Genomic DNA, 18,532 nt, shown 5'->3' on the forward strand with positions numbered 1-18,532 from the left:
CCTCAGACCCGTACGCTTGCCAGGGAAGCACTTATTCCACTGAGCCATTTCCCTGGGGGGGCCCCGACCTGGCATCTTATAATTAATGGGTCCTGCTTATTTCCCCAGCCGGCTTTGCCATGTCTTATCTCCTACATCAACCTTTCCTTCTCACTATGTTTCTATAGATGACCTCTTGCAATCTTAACTCTTCCTGTTTCCTAAAAGCATTTCTAGACTGCTGGTTGCTGGTGTTTCCATTTTAGATAATGTCTGGAAGTCTGGGGTTTAACCCCCTTGCTTCACTTCCCATGTAAACATTTGCTCCTCACCCTGCCTATCCCAACAGAGTATTTGCACATTTTGATTAAGTTCTTTTTAACTTTCTTCATTATGGCAATCATTTTTGCTGAATCAAACATATGACAAGGTGACATTTATTTTTTAAAACAAGTGGTTTTTGTTTTTTTGTTTTCTCCAAGGGTTTGGCCTCTTTCTTCTCTGTCCCTCCATTCCTCCCTCTCTCCCAATTTCCTTCCTTAATTTCGCAAGTATATGTGTTGGTCTGTTTTTATTTTGGACACTGTTTGGGTCTTTTTTACTTATGTCATTTTGTGCTTGAAAGGTTCTTGTATTACAGCAGTGCCTTGGTTCACAAACCCAAGTCTTTCCCACCATTTGGTCAACAAACCAAGCTGGACAAGAGCCAAATCAGGGGCCAGGGAGATGGCTTAGTAGAATAAGTGCTTTGCTGGCAAGCACAAGGGCCTGAGTTCAATCCCTGGTTCTGAAAAAAAAAAAAAAAAAAAAAAAGAAGAAGAAGAAGAACAACAACAACAACAAGAACCAAATCAAATTCAATGGTTAGGTTCAATATTGACCTTATGGGGAAATTTGATTCGGTTCTCATTTAATTTGGTTGTGACCAGAATTGTGGAGAGAACTGAGTTCCTGAACCAAGTGAGGCACCACTGTATTTACTTAGCAATCTTCTCTCTTCTGTTTTTTTCTTTCTGGAACCCTTAATATGCAACTGTTCCCTTTTGTATTATCTAGGTTTTGGTTTTTGCCTCTTTGTGTTTTTTGGGATGCATTGATTTATTTTCACCATATCATTCTTCTATTCCATTTTGGATACTTTCTATTGTAGTTTTCATTGCTCAGATTTATTCTATTCCTTTGTCCTACTTTAGTTTATAAGTAAAAATATATTTTGCCTTTTTGAGGTTCTCATTTATATGAATGTTTTGGTTTTTTTTCTTCTGTGCTCTGAAACCTTCCTCTTTGGGTAGCTTTTAGAAAAATCTTTATTTCATATTAAAAGTTTCCTTCAGACATATTGGTCATTGATCATGCATCAAGGAGACACCAAGAATCCATTAGGAAGAGAGGATGTGGGCAAGACTGTCCCCTTGATGAACGTGGGTTTTTTCTGGGCACTCTCCTCCACTGTCTGTGATCACAGTCATTGTTCGGGGGGATTCAGTGTCCCAGGAGAGCAGTCCTGGCTTTTCCTGAAAGCATCAGGTTGGATGCAGCCTTCTAGCACCCAGAGAGGGAAGACGGTTCTGGTGGTGTCGCACCCTTTGCTGGGGAGTATCACTGTCTCCTTTCTCTGTAGGTCCCTCTGCCTCCATCTGTGTGTCATGACTGGAGCTTCCTAGTTCATCTTCTCCTGAGAGGCACTTAGTTCCCACTAAGCAGGATGGTAGCAGCCCTCCGGCCACACAGGCTTGGGAGGTGTCTGGTTGGTTCCTAAAGGCTCCCTACTGGGCTTCTGCATTCGGCCCTACTGGGACCTCCAGGCACACCAGGTGCTAAGCCTTCTACAGCCTCACTTCTCTGTGGTTTGCCTCTGAAGATATGGCTGTCTGTTGTCCCCATTCCCAGGTCCACAACTGCTCGACTGCTTCCCGGCCACCAGAGTCTTGTCAATATTGCCACCTCTCTTGTCCTTGGCCCATGTGGATTTATCCCTTGTTTGTTCCTCCAGCGCCACACAGTGGGACTTCACTAGGGAGCAGAGAGGGAACATCATCTGCTCAGGGTACCATGGTTCTCTCGAATCTGCCCACTGTGGTTCAAGAAGGCAGCTGCCTGATCCTCGAGGGAGGCAGGCATAAGGACACTGGCCTGGCCTCTGAGGAAGAGGGATTGCTAAATCATGGGCTTGGAACAGAAGCAGAGTTTAATTTGGCGGTTAAAACCCTGGACCTTTGCCCAGACTCCTACCCGTGTTGGCAGACACGTTGCATTATCCCTTAAGCCTCAAAAAAAAAATGGGATAATAATGGGATTGCCTTGTATGTTCACTTGAGCATTGAATGAGGAAATGGGCAGCGTTTAGCACAATTGCCTGCCACGGGCAAACCTTCCATACATGATGTTGGAGTGACTGTTATTTTTCTACTATTTTCAAATGATAGATCTATAGCCTGGGATAGGGAGAAGGGTGTGTCTCTTCCCCAGAGCAGACAGAGAATGAGAGAATTGTTGGAATATTAGAATAGTAGGCACCTCCCAAACACCCCTACGGCTTATTCCCAGCTGCCCCACCCAGGGTGCCACCAGCACATTGGCTCTGGGACAGACAGACAAGACAGGGGAGTCTCTGTCTGTGGTTGCTGCTGGAATGCACAAGAGACTTGGCCCAGGGCCTGGGCAAGGGTGGGAGGGGAAGCTGAGGGCCTGAGCCAGTGGGGCAAACCCAGCACCACTGGGAAGAGCCAGAGAGAGGTAGAAAGATGACAGTGCTTGCCCTGTGGATCAGAGGTGGATCAAGGGGTGCTTAGGACAGAGGCACCATGTCCCCAAGTCTGCCACACCCTCACCTATTCATTCACTTCCAGGGAACAGGCAGCAGCGGGAAAGAGGAGGGTACATGTGGCCAGTCACGGTGACATCAGGAAATTGATAGGACAGGAACCAGGACCTCCCCCCACTCTAAAAGGGTGGGGAGTTTAATGAATGAGTTAGGCAACCTTTCAGGGCCTGAGGGTCTGGGGCATGCAGCCTACCCACCATCCCCAGAGACCCAGCACCTCAGGCTCCCTGCAGAAAGATGGCTGCTTGCTGGATGCGTGGACCTAGACCGAATGAGCCCAAGCTCTTACCTGCTTGTCACAGCCACTATGGCCCCTAGGCCATGTCAGAGGACAGCAGTAAAGGATGCAGACACTTCCTGCAGCTTTCACCATCCACAGGGGAGGCAGACAGATGACAGTCTGGGTGACTAGTGCAGTGGCAGACAGTTCTTATGGGTGTCTAGGAAGACAGAGGGACACCAGCCTTCTGTCATGTCAGGAGTCTCAGAGTTGCCTTCTGGTGGCTGTTTAGGGAGCAGGACACTCCTTGAGGGGCTCAAGGCCACCCAAAGGCCAATGAGAGAGCTGGACAGGTGGTGCAGGGCTGAAAATCCTGGAGTATGTTCAGGCTGAGAAATGTTGTAGGGACTCTGAGGAGAGCTCACATCGGTCAAGAGAGTCTGTTCGGACAGAAGGGGAGCCTGCCCTCAAAGCCATCTTGTGCCATGTCCTGAACTTTTGGGCTGAACACCAGCCCAAGGGCATGAGAGAGGGGAACACAGGTCCATCTCTCGAGGTGGGCAGCTCTGTACCATCCCAAAGGTTCCCCAGTATCTACCATGGCCCTGCTGTCATCAGAACAAGGAGCTGAGGGCAGGCTGACAGTCATGGAGACCTTGGTGTGCGTCACAGGCAGAACCTGGCAGGGAGCCAATCAGAGGAAGAACGGGCTGGCCACTGACCATCGTGTGACCTGCCAAGTAGACACTGCTATTTATATTCAAGAGCTTGGGACAGGCCTCTCATCAATGAGGACATCGGGTGGCCCCAGGCCACAGCATCCACAGAAAATGCCTGACTCCCCAGACCTCCCTAGAGCCTGCATGTGGCCCTGACTCTGGAACTGAATCCTAAGAGTTTCCCATATCTCCCATCTTGTCATACACAGGACAGGTCCCCCAAGTTGTGCATAAGAGTGGCACCTTCAGCCACTCAGCACCGGGTCCCAGCCTGGAAATGGGACTGGAGCAGGACAGGCAGCAGGCAGGTGTCCATCCTGGGGCAAGAGTGCCCCAACCACACCCATAATCCCAGCATGCTAGAGGGAAGGAGGGTTCCTGGACCAGGCTACCCCCCTACCCTGTACCCTAGAGTGCTGCCAGGGAGTCCCCAGGCTCAACAATCCCCTGGGGACACGTTCTTGTCCTCACCTGGCCTTGCAGTGGCTGTTATCTGGTGTTTGGAGTGAAGTGTTTGAAGGTGAGCAGACCAGGCAGGGGATGGCATAGGTCCAGCAGCCAGGCAGGCGATAGACAGCTCTAAGCCTGGTGGTGTCAAGAGATGATCCTGGCATAGTCTTTCCAGTTGTGAGGTGCATGACAGCGTGTGCCAGGCACACAGGCCACCCCAGCATGCTCAGCCAAGGCACATGCACATTGCACAGCTGGCTGGCCACGCCCATTTAAAGGGTCCGTGTTAGGCCCCACAGGTGATTCATGGGGACCCTCCGGTGCCTGGCAGCAGTGTCATCTCCAGGGATTTGTTCATCGCACTCAGGGCAACCTGGGACCTCTCACCAGCCCTGGGCTAAGACCCACCAACCACCTACCCCCCGGGCCTATACCTCCGCCCTCTCAAGGATCCCTGGGTTTGAGTCCACCAGCCCTGCCAGGATGACACTGACCTTTCCTTCTTTCTTCTCTGCCTCCTTCTCTTCCTCTCCTCCTCCCTCTCACTCACTTGCTTGCTTGCTGCTTCCTTCTCTGTAGTTTTGGCACCATGCATGTTAGGCAAGCACTTACCACTGAGCTACACCCCCAGCCCTGTTTTATTTTGAGATCAGCTTGGTCTAAGTTGCCCAAGCTGATCTCAAATTTGTGAACCTCCTGCCTCAGCCTCCCAAGTGAACTGGATGACAGACATACACCCCCATGGCCAGCTTAACTTTGTTTCTTCACCCCAGCATGTCCCACAGCCTCATTACATCCTCTGGAGTCTCCTATGCCTTTCTTGGGCCAGGTCCCAGGATGTACCACCCCTGCCCTGCCCTCTCTCTAACCCCAACCCACTTGTCCTGGCCAGCACCCAGACTCACCCCACTCCCTGGCCTGGCACGGCCCTGGGCCTCCTAGACTATATGATTAGAGGGCTTCTGCCTCCTGGCCCTGCGAGCCAAGGGCCCACGTCCTTGCTGCCTCATTGGCTCTGGCACTGAATGTCTGCATGGCTCTCTCCTCCTACCACTGCTGTCCTGGTAGCCTGTCTCCTCCATCCCTCAAGCTCCCTGCCTACGGTAGCTCTGGGCAGCCCTATCTTCTCTAACTCTGACACAGCAAGGGTTTGTGGAGCGTACAGGCTGCTACCAAGGAAGCTGGCTGGAGGGACAGGGGCAGGAAAGCCACCCACAGTGGGGAAATAGGCAGATGGCCCGGCTGGCAGGACAAGGCTGCCTGGGGATCAGACCCAGCATTGCCCAGATGGGCTCAAGCCCTGTTTGCCAGCCTTTCTAAGACATTCTCCACACCCTCAGCCCCTAGCTCCAGGGACAAAGTGAGAGGTAGGGGCTGTAAGAAGCTCAGAGCTGGCCCAGCCAATGGTGCTGGGCAGCACCCTGAGGGGCTTAACCCACAAGAACAAAGGCATTGGGCAACAGCTCCCACCACAGCTGGCACCATTCAGCCAGGCAGCACTAGAGGTGAGGGGAGAGAGATCTGCAGGGCCAGGCTGGGATAAAGGACCAGCCTGGCCACAGGGAAAACCGGCAGGGCCCTGCAGCCTCAGGGCTTTGTGCTCTTTTCTCTGCTCTCGCAGGCCCACTGCAGCTTTCCACCAGCCCCATGTACTGTCCCCCTTTCCCTGGGACAATAGCCCCTCATGCATCCTCTTGTCTCACCTCTAGTCGTGGGTGGGGCATGTGCCTGGATGACCCTCCAACCACCGATGTCATTGACTTCCCCTCTGTGCCACCCGGAGTCTTGTATGACGTGGACCACCAGTGCCACCTCCAGTATGGGGCCAACTCCATCTTCTGTGAGGGCGTGGATGTGAGTATGGCAGGGGACAGGAGGATACAGAAATGATCTCAGCAGTTGGGGAGGCCAGCCTGGGAGAAGCCCTGCTTACCCCCCACCTTGGAAGACCCCAGTCAGTTCCCATGGGAGGGCCATGGTATGGGTGCTGGGCTGATGATCCCCTCACTATGGAACCCCAGGCACCTCCCTCCCTCAGCCTCCTGTCACTGGCTTTGCCCTCTGAGGTCCTGGGGCAGCATGTATGATATCTCAGCCACAGCTTATGAGAGACCCCTGGCTTCCCCAGGTTCCTTCCAGAGGACAGGTAGGGCTGAGATGTGGTCTAGATGTGGGGGAGACACGGAAGACAGGGCCTCTCTAGGGTCCTCACACCTGAAGACCCCCGTGGTATGCCAGCCCATGGAGCAGTGTCCAAGGGACCCTTGGGGACAGTGAGGTGGGTGTGCGGTGGCCCTGGGGCAGGAGTGAGGGTATGACCATGACTCCTCCCTACAGAATGTCTGCCACACTCTCTGGTGCTCCGTGGGGATGACCTGTCACTCCAAGTTGGACCCCGCTGTGGATGGCACCAAGTGTGGGCCTGGCAAGGTAGGTGATGCTCCCACCCAAGCTGTCAGGAGGAGCGCTGACTTGCTGGGCTCTTGCTCCAGGGTCATCCCTACCTCATGATTTAACAGACCCCTAGCCCTCTCTGGCCCAAGTCTGCAAGCCTTGGGGTCAGGGCCTGATGCCACGATCCCCAAAGGAACCTACACCCAAAGTCCTAATCGGGTCCTAGAATGTGCATGACCACAGGGGCCTCTCACACCTTCCCTCTCCCCGCTGTCCACCTACTTTATGCTCATTAGGGTGAGGATGACTGATAAGTATGAGGGTTTGCTTTGCCCCTATCTTGGCAGTGGTGTTTCAATGGGGACTGTGTCCCTATGGGTTTCCGGCCAGAGCCGGTGGATGGTGGCTGGTCCGAATGGAGTGCCTGGTCCGTCTGCTCACGGAGCTGTGGCATGGGTGTGCAGATTGCCGAGCGGTGGTGTACACAGCCCGAGTGAGTGGGGGCACAAGTATCTGGGGGTGAAGGACTGGGCAGACTCTGGAGGCTGATGGTGACCCTGTTGCTGAGAAACTGGGAGATGCATTAGAGGCCACAGGAGCATCTGGCTGGAGGGCAGCCGGTGAGGGCAATGGTCAGCACATGGCCACCAGACCTCAGAGAGACCAGGGCTTCAGTCCACTCCACCTTGCATTAGAAGGCCTTCTCCAGGCCTCAGTTTCCCTGGTTGTACCCGCCTGGCATAAAGTGCTTCGGGGGTGAATGCAGCAGTGCCACGTGGGTCTGAGGTGGCCCCTCCCTGAAGTGTCTCCCATCCAAAGAGGGCCATGAGAAGCTAGTGTGGCACAGGCCCAGCCCTGTGGCAGCTGGGGCAACAAGATTCAGAACCTTCTCCTGAGGCAACACACTGCCATGCTCCCACCTCCCCCAGGGGAGTGGAGTGGACCGGTCCCTGGCCTAGAGGGGTAGGGTGGGCATTGCTGCCAGCCGTGGCTGCAAACTCATGGCAGGCTAGAGCATGAGGTCTTGGACACCATGCCTGCCATGTCCACTCTGCTCCAGCCCACAGCCCCAGCCCTGTTTATGGAGAGGAACCCAAGACCCAGAGCCCAGACATCCTGTCACCCCACCCCTTGGGTCCTCACCAGCAGGGGGAGCTGGGGGCTCCCTAGCCTGGGAGATGGGGGTCCAGCACTGCAAGACCCTAAGCACAGCCCACTGGCTCCCCACAGGCCTAAGTACAAAGGCAGGTTCTGCTTGGGTGAGCGCAGGCGCATGCGCCTCTGCAACCTGCAGGCCTGTCCACCTGGCCAGCCTTCCTTCCGCCATGTCCAGTGCAGCCAGTTCGACTCCAAGCCCTACAAGGGCCAACTGCACACATGGGTACCCGTGTTTGATTACGGTAAGCCTTCCAACCTGGGGACACTGAGGCCCTAGGGTGGGGAACATATGGGTCTCAGGTTCTCAGTAATACAGGCAGGCCACCCAGTCATCACCCCTACTGTCTCCAGGGTCTCAACCCCAGCACTCCTCCTGGCACCACATGTGGCCACCTGCCCACCCAGAGCCCCCAGCCTGCCAGGGCTGCATGTCAAGAAGGGGTCTTCCTGGCAGGCTCATGACACTATCCTTCCCCAGGGAATCCCTGCGAGCTGAACTGCCGGCCCTCTACTGAGCACTTTTCTGAGAAGCTGCGGGACGCTGTGATTGATGGCACTCCCTGCTACCAGGACCAGACCATCCGTGACCTCTGCATCAATGGAATCTGCAAGGTGCGCTGGACATAGACAGCAGCGCCCAGTGCCACTGTTTCTAGCCCCTGGAAGGCACCAGCTCACCTTAGCTGCACCCTTGGGCCTCTGCCCTCATGACCTCAACAGCAAAGTTCCCATTACCGAAGATTGCAGAACCCCCATGTCAGACAGCCCCCTACACCCCTGGCCTCCCTACCTGGGCTTGCAGCTTCCTGCCCTTCTATAGCAGCCGGTCCAGCATAGCTCCAGCTGGGAACCAGAGCTCAGGCAGTAGTTTCCTCCACTCTAAGGAGGGTTAAAAGGTGGTACAAGTGGCACAGGGCTCCAAGCTAGCAGTGGAAGCACTCAGTTTGGTAACAATTCCTAGTCTCATTCTGGTTCCCAATCACCTCTTGCCCCTGCTGCTTTCATTCTATGCAACTCGTATGGAGACTTGGGCTCAGAGGAAACTGGCTGCTGGTGCTGGGCCTGGGCTCTTGATGACTTTTAGAGATCCCTGTGTGCCTGCTCAGGAGCCCATGTGCCCACTTTGCACCCATTCCACTGCCTATGGCCCACCCTATGCCCCTAAGGCATGGGCTGACCCCTGTCTCACCTCTGGGGAAACAAGCTCAGAGGAAGAGGGGTCCTCCCGGGTCATATGGCACAGTGAGTTATCAAGGTCCCAAGGGAGGATCAATATCCAGCACCATAGTCTTGACTACCCACCGTTGCAGAGTGTGGGCTGTGACTTCGAGATTGACTCTGGTGCTGTGGAGGACCGCTGCGGAGTGTGCCGTGGCAACGGCTCCACCTGCCACACTGTGATCGGCACCTTTGAGGAGGCCGAGGGCCAGGGTATGCATGGGACCTCCATGGGGGTGGCACTTAACCAAGGGCCCTCTCTTCTCCTAGTTCCACCCTTAGCCCCTTTAGTACCCCCAGACTGGAGAGCACAGACCTATCCTTATAGGTGCCTCCTGTCCCAGAACCAGGCCAGCCAGCCAAGCCTGGGCATGGCCCTATTCCCTACAGAGAGCGCCATCTACTTATGCAGAGATGGAGGCCTCCCCGCTCCATGGCTTCACCCAGGGGGAGCCACATTGCTTAAGTGTGACTGTTGTAGGTGATGGGATATTCACAGTCTGCCAGGGTGACAGCCCTCATAGTAACAGATCTGTGGGGATATTCAGAGCTGAGGGAGCACTCTGGTCCTGCCCCAGGAGTGCAGGTAGGACTTCCTTCAGGAAGCGGACACAGAGCTGAATGAGGAGGAACCCAGATGTGGTAGTGAAGGCAGAGAGGAAACTGAAGCCTGGGGCAGGAGTGGGTGTGTTCTGCCCAGGACCTGGCAGGCAAGCTGGCTTGGGACCTTGAATGCTAGGCCTCCAGCTTAGCTTTAGGGCAGCATGGCCTGGTGGTCATCACACAGGCCCTGTCCCTGCTCCATATTCCAGCAACATCGTTGTGCAAGCTGCCTAACCTCTCACATTCCACGCTCTGCACCTATGAAGTAGGGGTGACAGTGGTGTCTTCTGACCAGCTTGTCTCCCAGTGTTTACATAGTTAGGTCCTTAGAGTCACCTAGCTGTGAGGGACTCCTTACCCCAAGAGCAGCAGCCTTGTGCGGAGGAGGAGGCTTTATTGGAAGAAAGGCCAACGTGTTCTGGTGTTTTAGAAGGCTTTGCAGGCGGGGAATGCAAGCAGTAGATCCAGCTGTGTCAGTGAGGCTAATCGAGGTCCTCAAGAGAGGTCAGCCACAGAGCCAGGGAGGCTCTGATTTCCCAGGGTAGACCAGGCTACATGTCCCATTCAAGCTTGAGGTGGACTCCATGGAAGGTCTAGAGGCAACCTGGTGGCCTATGCACACCGCTGACCAACAGGGTACATGGATGTGTGGCTGATTCCCATGGGTGCACGTGACATCCACATTGAGGAGGTGGCCGATGCTGCCAACTTCCTGGCCCTGCGCAGCAGTGAGGACCCACCCAAGTACTTCCTCAATGGAGGCTGGACCATCCAGTGGAATGGGGACTACCACGTGGCGGGCACCACTTTCACCTATACCCGCACAGGCAACCGGGAGAACCTCACGTCCCCGGGCCCCACCAGTGAGCCTGTCTGGATCCAGGTGCTGTGTCTTGGGGCCCAGCATGGGGTGCAGAAGTGGGAAGCCCCCCACACACAGAAGGTTGGAAGCACAGAGCTGGTGCTGGGGGGTGGGGGACCTGCTACCACTCCTGCCTCAGTTTCCCTAGGGCCAAAGTGGCCCTGTGGAGCACTCCCAGTTGGCAGATGGAGGGGACCCCATGTGCTCACAGGGCTCCCCCACTTGCCCCAGCTGCTGTTCCAGGTGTACAACCCCGGGGTACGCTACGAGTACACAGTCCACAGAGAAACTGAGAACTTCAATGCGATACTGCCACCCAAATTCTCCTGGCACCACGGGCCCTGGAGCGAGTGCACGGTCACCTGCGGCACAGGTGGGATGGGGCAGGCAGAGCCACCACCTGGCTATGCTGGCTGAGCCTGTCCTTCAGCCACACACAACCCTCCCACAGGCTTCGGGGGTTGCACAGTGGCTTCCATCACACAAATCAGTACCTGGGCCTCACCAGGAACAGCGGGGCAGGTGTCCACCCAGAACCCTCCATAATCTGTCTACTGGCTGTCCCAGGGCATCCTACAGGGGGCTACAGTGGATAAGGGTGAGGAGGGTAAAGGAGGTCTCGACACAGGCAGGCCCCATTCTAGGGCACCTGACCTTGGGGTGCAGGGTAGCCTGGGCAGGGGCCTACCCATGTGAATCCCCAGGCATGCAGAGGCAGATCGTGTACTGTGTGGAGCACCAGGCAGGGCTTGTGGACGAGAGACACTGTGACCCCCTGACCCGCCCTGATGACAACCACAGGACCTGCAGTGAAGAGCCCTGCCCCGCCCGGTGAGCTGCCTTACCAGCTCCTGCTGTCCTGACACCTGGAGGGAGGACCCAGGCCCAGGACTAACACCCCAGTTGTCCCTGGTCCTGAGTTTTGGGTGGCCCTGGGCAGCCAGCCCTGGCCTAGGTACTCCAGTCACTTCGCTTTGGGGCCCCAGATGTGGTGAGAGCCCTCAGGCCTTGCACAGGTCCACTGTGGAGGCCAGCAAGGATGAAAAGGCCATGTTCTGCTGCCAGGCTTTAGGGACAGATTCACCTAGGTTTGGAGCTCTATGGACTCATCCTCTGGACACTGAGGTCCAGGACCCCAGCCTGGCCCTCTCCACTCAAGAGCCTGCCACTGCCTGTCCCACAGCATGCTAATGCCACCCTGTGCCCTCGCAGGTGGTGGGCTGGGGAGTGGCAGCACTGCTCCCGCTCCTGCGGGTCCAAAGGCATCTCCCGCCGGGCTGTGCTGTGCCTCCAGAGCGTGGGGATGGAGGAGCAGAGTGTCCTGAACCTGTCGGCCTGTGAGCACCTTCCCCGCCCCCCAGCTGAAACCCCTTGTAACCCCAACGTGCCCTGCCCAGCCACCTGGGCTGTGGGCAACTGGTCTCAGGTGAGTGTGGGATGGGAGATGCCTTGGCCTGGATGGGAGGCAGAGAACCAGTGAGGTCCCTCATTGCCTGGGACCCTAGGGGAAGAACCAGGGCACTTGAGGCTGTGTACCTGTCTTGAAGCCTCAGTCACACAGCAGGCACTGTGTACCAGCCATGACCTTGTCCTCTGTGCCCTCTGCTGGCCCAAGCCTTAATGTGGCTTCCCCACAGTGCTCAGTGACGTGTGGAAATGGCACTCAGCAGCGAATTACCATCTGTACCAATGACACGGGCCTTCCCTGTGATGAGGCCAACCGGCCAGCAACCGAGGTACCCTGTGCCCAGCAGCCCTGCCTGAACTTGCTGGCCCCCGAGGCATCTGGCAGTGGTGCCTCCAGCCCTGAGCTCTTCAACGAGGTTGATTTCATTTCAAACTCCCTGGTCACGTGGCCCCTGCCCAACTCCACACCTGAGTCGGACAGCATCAGCAATCGCATTGAAGACTTGAACCCACCCAGTCCCCAGTGGGTAGATGACTTCTATTATGACTACAATTTCATCACTTTCCATGAGGACCTATCTTATGGGAGCCTTGAGGAGCCCAGCCCAAACCTGGTGGGCAGTGTGGAACTGATGCCCCCAACCCAAAGCAGCCCTGATAAGCACCCAATGGAGCCCCCCAAAGCAGAGGGGGGAAAGCAGGTAGCTGGCCACACCCCACTCCCACCCTTGCAGCAGCTCCCCCCAAACCCAGTGGTCCCACCCTTGCCTGAGGAAGATGCCACCATGGGTACCCCTGACCTTGGACTCCCCACTTCAGTCAGAAGCGCAGAGACACCTGCTGCCCCTGCAAGCCCCAATGAGCTCCTAGTGAGAGAGGACAGCCAGACCTGGCCACCCCCTCCTCAGTGGAATGGTGCCAATGACATCTCCAAGGACAGTGAGGATGCTGCAGGCGGCAGAGCACGCCACCTGCCCCAAAGCCCCAGCCCCATGCAGCCCCCTTGGCCTCCTGTCTACCCCACTCCCATCTTTCCTGAAACTGATGTGGTGCTGCTGTGGACAAGAACTACGTCTTGGGACCCTGCGCCAGAGAGGGATCCACATGGCGAGATGCGGCCCACTACAGGAGTGGCTGTTTCCTCTCCTCTTCCCACCACTCATGTGCCCACGACATGGGAGCAGGACAGCCCCCTGACAGTGCCGCCGACGGCTGAGGAGGGCCACCCTACAGACCTGTCTGCCAGGAATGCCACCTGGCAAGTGGGGAACTGGAGCCAGGCAAGTGGCACAGGGCCAGACTGGGTTTCTGTTCATCTGCTCCCTAGAGAATGCAGATCCCACAGCGGCTGGAGGCAGTGTCCTGGGGCTGTGCACGTGCTCCTCCCTGCAGCCTTCCAGGTGGCCTTGGGCCAATCTGCCCCATAAAGCTTCTGACTTGGACAGGGAGTCCATCTGCCTGTTTCCTAAGTCCCCAGAGCCCCATTCCTGAGCAACTGTGGGCTTCTGAGGATGGCAGCAGCAGCACCAAACAGGTTTGCATGCCCTCAGGGACAGGGAGCTCATCTCCAGCTGTGGTGTACGAGTGGGGCTCCTCAGAGCTGCTTAGATTTGCCACCAGGCAGTCCTTTCTGTGGCTCCAGTGCTTCATCAGGAACCCACAGGGAATGGGAAGGAGCTAGCCTGGACATCCTCTCAGGTCCCCAGATTGTCACTGCAAGGGATGTGTTCATGGCCCCCATCCTTGACGAGGAAGGGACAGGCTGGGGTCAAGAACTGGCTTTGCCTGCGTTTCTAGCAAGTGGGCTGCCAAGACCAGGAGCTGGACCTGCTTTCCTACAGAGCAATAAGTGGCATAGTGGTGGGGCAGTGTCCCTGCAGGTCCCTCATGAGCAGAATGGGTAGCAGGATTCCCCTTTCTCACCATCTCCTTGGGAGGGGAGTAGGGAAGTCCATCTTGCAGGTAAGGGAAACTAAGGCCCAAGAGAGGGGCCCTAGCATGGCAGAAGCAGCTTCACCAGCAAAGTCCGTCCTGATGTTCATGGCTTCTGTGCCCACAGTGCTCTACCACCTGTGGCCTGGGTGCTGTTTGGAGAGCCGTGTACTGCAGCTCTGGTCGGGATGCGGACTGTACTCCTGCTGGACGGCCCCAGCCTGCCCGCCACTGTCACCTGCGGCCCTGTGCTGCCTGGTACACAGGCAACTGGAGTAAGGTATGTGCAGTGGGGGGCTAGGGCACAGCCCCAGGTACAAGGTGGAGCCCTTGCACCCCAGGACCAGAGTTCAAGAGCAGCTGTGAAGGGGCTCCACACCCATCTGGACATTGACTTCCACTCTCAGTCTTTGGAATCTCTTTAGCTTCCTCACGACCCGGGCCAGCCCCTGCTGCAAAGGGCATCTGCTTTCCTCTACCCCCAACCCCTCTAGATTTCCCTTTTGCCAGCTCTGCTTTGCCCTCTTCTCCATCTGCCCCAGCCTGTGCCAGCCTCTGGTCTTCCTCCTGTTGTTCCCCAGGGCCAGCCATCGCCAGCTTCCTCTTGTGCTCTTGTGGGGATAGGGTCTGCCATCTGCCCAGCCACACTCATCAGTTACACACATGTGCGTGTGTGTGCACATGGGCTACATTCACACACACATTCTGGGAGCCCTGTGTTATAATGTGTGAAGGCTGATGGGGTTCACATGTGGGGTTGCATGTGCATGAATGTGGGCAGTATCTCTGGGCCTATGGGGTATATATGTGTGCATGCCTATAGGGAAAGCCCGCACATGTCCCTGGGTTATAAGCGTATACACTTTTTTATTTGGTGTGTCACACACGTCCCTGGGCCCTGGGATTATGCGTGCATGGGTATAGGATACCTCTACCCGTGTGTTCCTTTACCTCTGGGATGTGTGTTTATGCACATGGGGTGCATTCGCATGTCCCTGATCCTTAGGATAATCGTGTGCATGCATGCATGCATGTAGGATGGATGCATCCACTCAGTTGTCCCTGGACCCAGGATTACATGTGTGTGATGTGTCACACAGCCCCCTGGTTATAAACATGTGCATGTGCTTAGTGTGTCACACATGTCCCTGTCCCCCAGTGTTCCCGGGGCTGCGGTGGAGGCTCTGCAGTGCGGGACGTGCACTGTGTGAACACACAGGACCTCCGTCCGCTGCGGCCCTTCCACTGCCAGCCTGGGCCCAGCAAGCCACCCACTCGCCAGTCTTGTGGGACCCAGCCCTGCCTCAGCTGGTATACCTCCTCCTGGAGAGAGGTGAGGAGGCCTGGGGAGGAGGCGCCTAGAGTGGCTCTGGTCCTCCCAAAGTCCTGGTCAGGCTAACCTGGCCATTCTGACACCTCCCCTCCCTCCCAGTGCTCTGAAGCCTGTGGCGGTGGTGAGCAGCAGCGTCTGGTGACTTGCCCAGAGCCCGGCCTTTGTGAGGAGACACTGAGACCCAATGCCACTCAGCCCTGCAACACCCACCCCTGCACACAGTGGGTGGTGGGGCCCTGGGGCCAGGTAAGATGGGCAGCAGGGGGCTGGAAGAACAGAGTGGAGGGTGCAGGATGGCCTGGTGCTGGGACACCAGGGAGAGCTAAGAAGAGATCTGGGCCAAAACCCAGCAGAGGATCAGAGATGCTAAGAAGAAGGGCAAAGCCACAGCAAATAAAGACCCTTGGGCCAGAGACAAGGGAACAGAGGGGCCCATGGTGGGCAGGACTGCTCCCTGCTGGACCTGTCTGGATCCTTGAGGTTCAGGAATCTCAGAACCTGATCCTGAAGGCAGCAGGGCCTACACTCAAGTCCTGATCCCAGAAGTTGCTTAGTGACTGGCAAGTGGATTTGCCTTGCTGGATCATGCTTGTCCCATCTTAAAAATGGGGATGGCATGGGCTGGGAGACATAAATAAAGCAGTATGATTAAGCAAGAGGCCTGCCTGACTCGGCAAGGATGAAACTTGATCTCAGGGCTTTTCATACCACCAGGTCCCCAGCTGCTAAGAACAAGCCCAACTGAGGAGGGGGCTCTGGATGAGAAACTTCTCGCCTTTTCTGCTCCCCTCTGCCTTCCTGGGCTACCATGGTTCTTGTCCAGGCCTCTAGCCTCTGCCAGGCCTCAGGCGGGATTGTGTGGGAACTCCTTACCTTGCCCATTTTCCCTTTATGGCAGCAGATCCTTCTGGGCATTTCCCCACCAACCCCTAGAGGCTGCTTAGGCCCTGGACATGGGTGCAGCAGCCAGGACTCTCCTCCCCATCCTGTGCAGTGCTCAGCACCCTGTAGAGGGGGCGTCCAGCGGCGCCTGGTCAAGTGCGTCAACCTACGGACAGGGCTTCGTGAGGAAGACAGCGACCAGTGCAGCCACGAGGCCCGGCCTGAGGGCTCCCGATTATGCAGTGCGAAGGACTGTGAGGTCACTGAGCCCCCACGTAAGTGTCCCCCCTTCTGGTGCTCAGCAGCAAGTAGGTGGGGTGGGAATAACGGGGAAGCCATCTTCACAAAGTTCTCATAAGCTCCCTCTATAATGTGGACTCCAGGGCCACGTGGCCATGACAGGAGGCAGAAGGGGCTCTGTGCTGGAAACCAGTCCCCCCAGGGGGACACTCAGCCAAGCCAGTCGTCACAGGCAGCTTCTGCATCCATAGAGTAGTAGGGGTGAGCCCCCCAAATTGTGTGCCATCAGGCAAGCTCCTTTTTACTCCTGAGAAAGTCAAGATGTCCCCAAGGCCCCCAATTCCCAGCTAGCTGAAGGAGGAAGCAGGAATGAGCAAAGGTACTACAGGAAGTGCCTCCCTCAAGGCGTTGCCATCACCCAGTGCTTCTGGCTTCCGGGCCAGCTGGGTCCTTTGGGCAGGCAGAAGGACTTGGGCCAGAGGTGGCTCTGGACCCCAACCCCCACTTCCTTCCTGAGCCTCAGCTGTCCGCAGCAGTGCTGAGCACAGGAAACCCTGTGGCCCTGGAGTCGCACCTGGGTCTGGCCATCAATGGAGGGGCCTAGAGCTCTGCTTCCCTTCTTCATGTGTGAGAGGCTGCCAGCCCTTGTCCCTGCACAGCTAGGGTCTGGGGTGAAGGTCCATCTGTGCAAGGCACCTTGAAGTGTCACCTGGCCGAATGTGAGGGTCCCTGAGGCTGAAATATCCCACCCTTGTAAATAAGTTTACAGTTTCCTCGACTCACAGCTCAAGAAAGCAATTTTTAGGACTCTTCAAAAAGAGGCAAGAAAAGGTTTATGACATGGAGGTTTCAGGATGCACTCTGGAGTAGTGTGTAGGCTGGGCACCAGACTACATCTATTTAAGGGTGTCTTTGAGATGGGTGATCTAAGATACGTCTTCTCACTATCTGCTGGGTCACAGTTTACACCATATATGTGTGTCTGAAGTTGAGGTCTGCTGCCCATCAATATTGCTGCTTCCTTGTGGTTAAAAGAAGCACAACTTACAGGTGCAAAGGACAGGTCCGGAGCTTAGATTTACAGGCTTATTGTGGCTGTAAGACCTTTTAGGAATTTTTCTGTTTCAATTTTTGGAGTTTCTTTGAAGGGATGCTGATGCTATAGTTTTAAAATGTTAATTTCCTTGTCTCCTTTCTACCTAGCTTTTATTTCTTCTACCTAAGAGGTGCTCAGGACAGGTGACTTCCTTTTCTTGTGGCAGCCTCTGCTGTCTCCCATTGTAGTCTGAGAGTACTCAGGGCCACCTGTGCAGCGAGGGAACACAGGAATGACATCCCATGCCCAGAGCAGCACTCCTGCCTGCTGTCACTGTCCCCAGCACACTGTGGCTATTGGACAGGCCAGGGTGTGTCCAGCAATCACCTCCCTCCTTTGCTCCATCAAGTCCTCCTCCAGCAGCTGGCTGCCCAGTGGCCATACTCTGCCACCATGCCCCTGGCAGGAATGTCCCACCCACCTCAACTCCAAGGCCTTAAAGCCCTGCAGGAGTGCCAGCCACTGAGCCTCCTGTACGGCTGTCTTGGCATTGTCCCGCATACAGTCTGGGGCTGGAGGAGGCTATGCACCTCTGTCCCACATGTGGGGATCAGAGTCCTTAGGGAGTTGGATGGTGAGGACCCAAAGGGTAGCAAGAATTAGGAAGGAGACTGGCTTAGGGGCTTAGGCCTCATGGTCTCTGGGGTAGGGTGGGCTCTAGGGGGGGACCTAGAAGGCAGGTAAGTAGTTGAGCAGGCAGCCCTGCCAAGTGAGTTTTCTGCTACAGTGAAGATACCCCAGGAGATATCGTAGGCTCCGAGACCCTGGAATTCCCAGGATGCTAGAATAGTCATGCAACTAGCGCAGGACATTTGGAAAGCCTGGGAACTCAGGATGCATGGACACCCTGCTTGCCGCAGAAGGAAACAGGCCTGAGAAACTAAGAAGCTTCCCAGATTCTCAGTGGAGTAGAAGTTAGGTCGACAGAGCTCTGACCAAAGTGGAGGTTTGGTGTTGGGGGGTGGGGCAGGGCCTGCACGCCTCCAGCCCAAATCTGTGGTAAAGCAGGCTAGGAGGCAGCTGGGGGCCATCAGCAACACAGGAAGCAAGGCCAGAGGCTAGAGGCCACATCCCAAAATAGACAGCTCAGGGCAGTGGGGTCTGCAGACTAGTCCTTGAAAGCAGCCTGCAACCCCCTCCTCAAGGCCTGAGCTCAGCTTAGGTGTCTCCTTGTAACTAGGCTGGGGTTCCAGGGAGCTGTTTCCAGGTTCTTGG

At 56.0% G+C, this 18,532-nt stretch overlaps 1 protein-coding gene across 3 annotated transcripts in view; it reads left to right on the forward strand.

Annotated features, from left to right (window-relative positions):
* Adamts7 (ADAM metallopeptidase with thrombospondin type 1 motif 7) overlaps nucleotides 1–18,532 on the forward strand; it is a 50,714-nt gene that overhangs the window by 29,939 nt on the left and 2,243 nt on the right. For 2 of the 3 annotated variants that reach the window (XM_023712547.1, XM_023712548.1), the window contains exons 9-22: nucleotides 5,902–6,046; nucleotides 6,530–6,622; nucleotides 6,934–7,079; nucleotides 7,817–7,986; nucleotides 8,223–8,356; nucleotides 9,055–9,175; nucleotides 10,201–10,800; nucleotides 11,132–11,258; nucleotides 11,640–11,853; nucleotides 12,065–13,114; nucleotides 13,894–14,046; nucleotides 14,926–15,099; nucleotides 15,199–15,345; nucleotides 16,094–16,256. In XM_023712547.1, the coding sequence (XP_023568315.1) occupies nucleotides 5,902–6,046; nucleotides 6,530–6,622; nucleotides 6,934–7,079; nucleotides 7,817–7,986; nucleotides 8,223–8,356; nucleotides 9,055–9,175; nucleotides 10,201–10,800; nucleotides 11,132–11,258; nucleotides 11,640–11,853; nucleotides 12,065–13,114; nucleotides 13,894–14,046; nucleotides 14,926–15,099; nucleotides 15,199–15,345; nucleotides 16,094–16,256 (3,437 nt within the window). The remainder of the gene's footprint in view (nucleotides 1–5,901; nucleotides 6,047–6,529; nucleotides 6,623–6,933; nucleotides 7,080–7,816; nucleotides 7,987–8,222; nucleotides 8,357–9,054; nucleotides 9,176–10,200; nucleotides 10,801–11,131; nucleotides 11,259–11,639; nucleotides 11,854–12,064; nucleotides 13,115–13,893; nucleotides 14,047–14,925; nucleotides 15,100–15,198; nucleotides 15,346–16,093; nucleotides 16,257–18,532) is intronic. The other variant, XM_023712549.1, reaches the window with a different exon arrangement.

The sequence above is a fragment of the Octodon degus genome, unplaced genomic scaffold (genome assembly GCF_000260255.1).
Source record: "Octodon degus isolate 3935 unplaced genomic scaffold, OctDeg1.0 scaffold00026, whole genome shotgun sequence".
Taxonomy (NCBI): Eukaryota; Metazoa; Chordata; class Mammalia; order Rodentia; family Octodontidae; genus Octodon; species Octodon degus.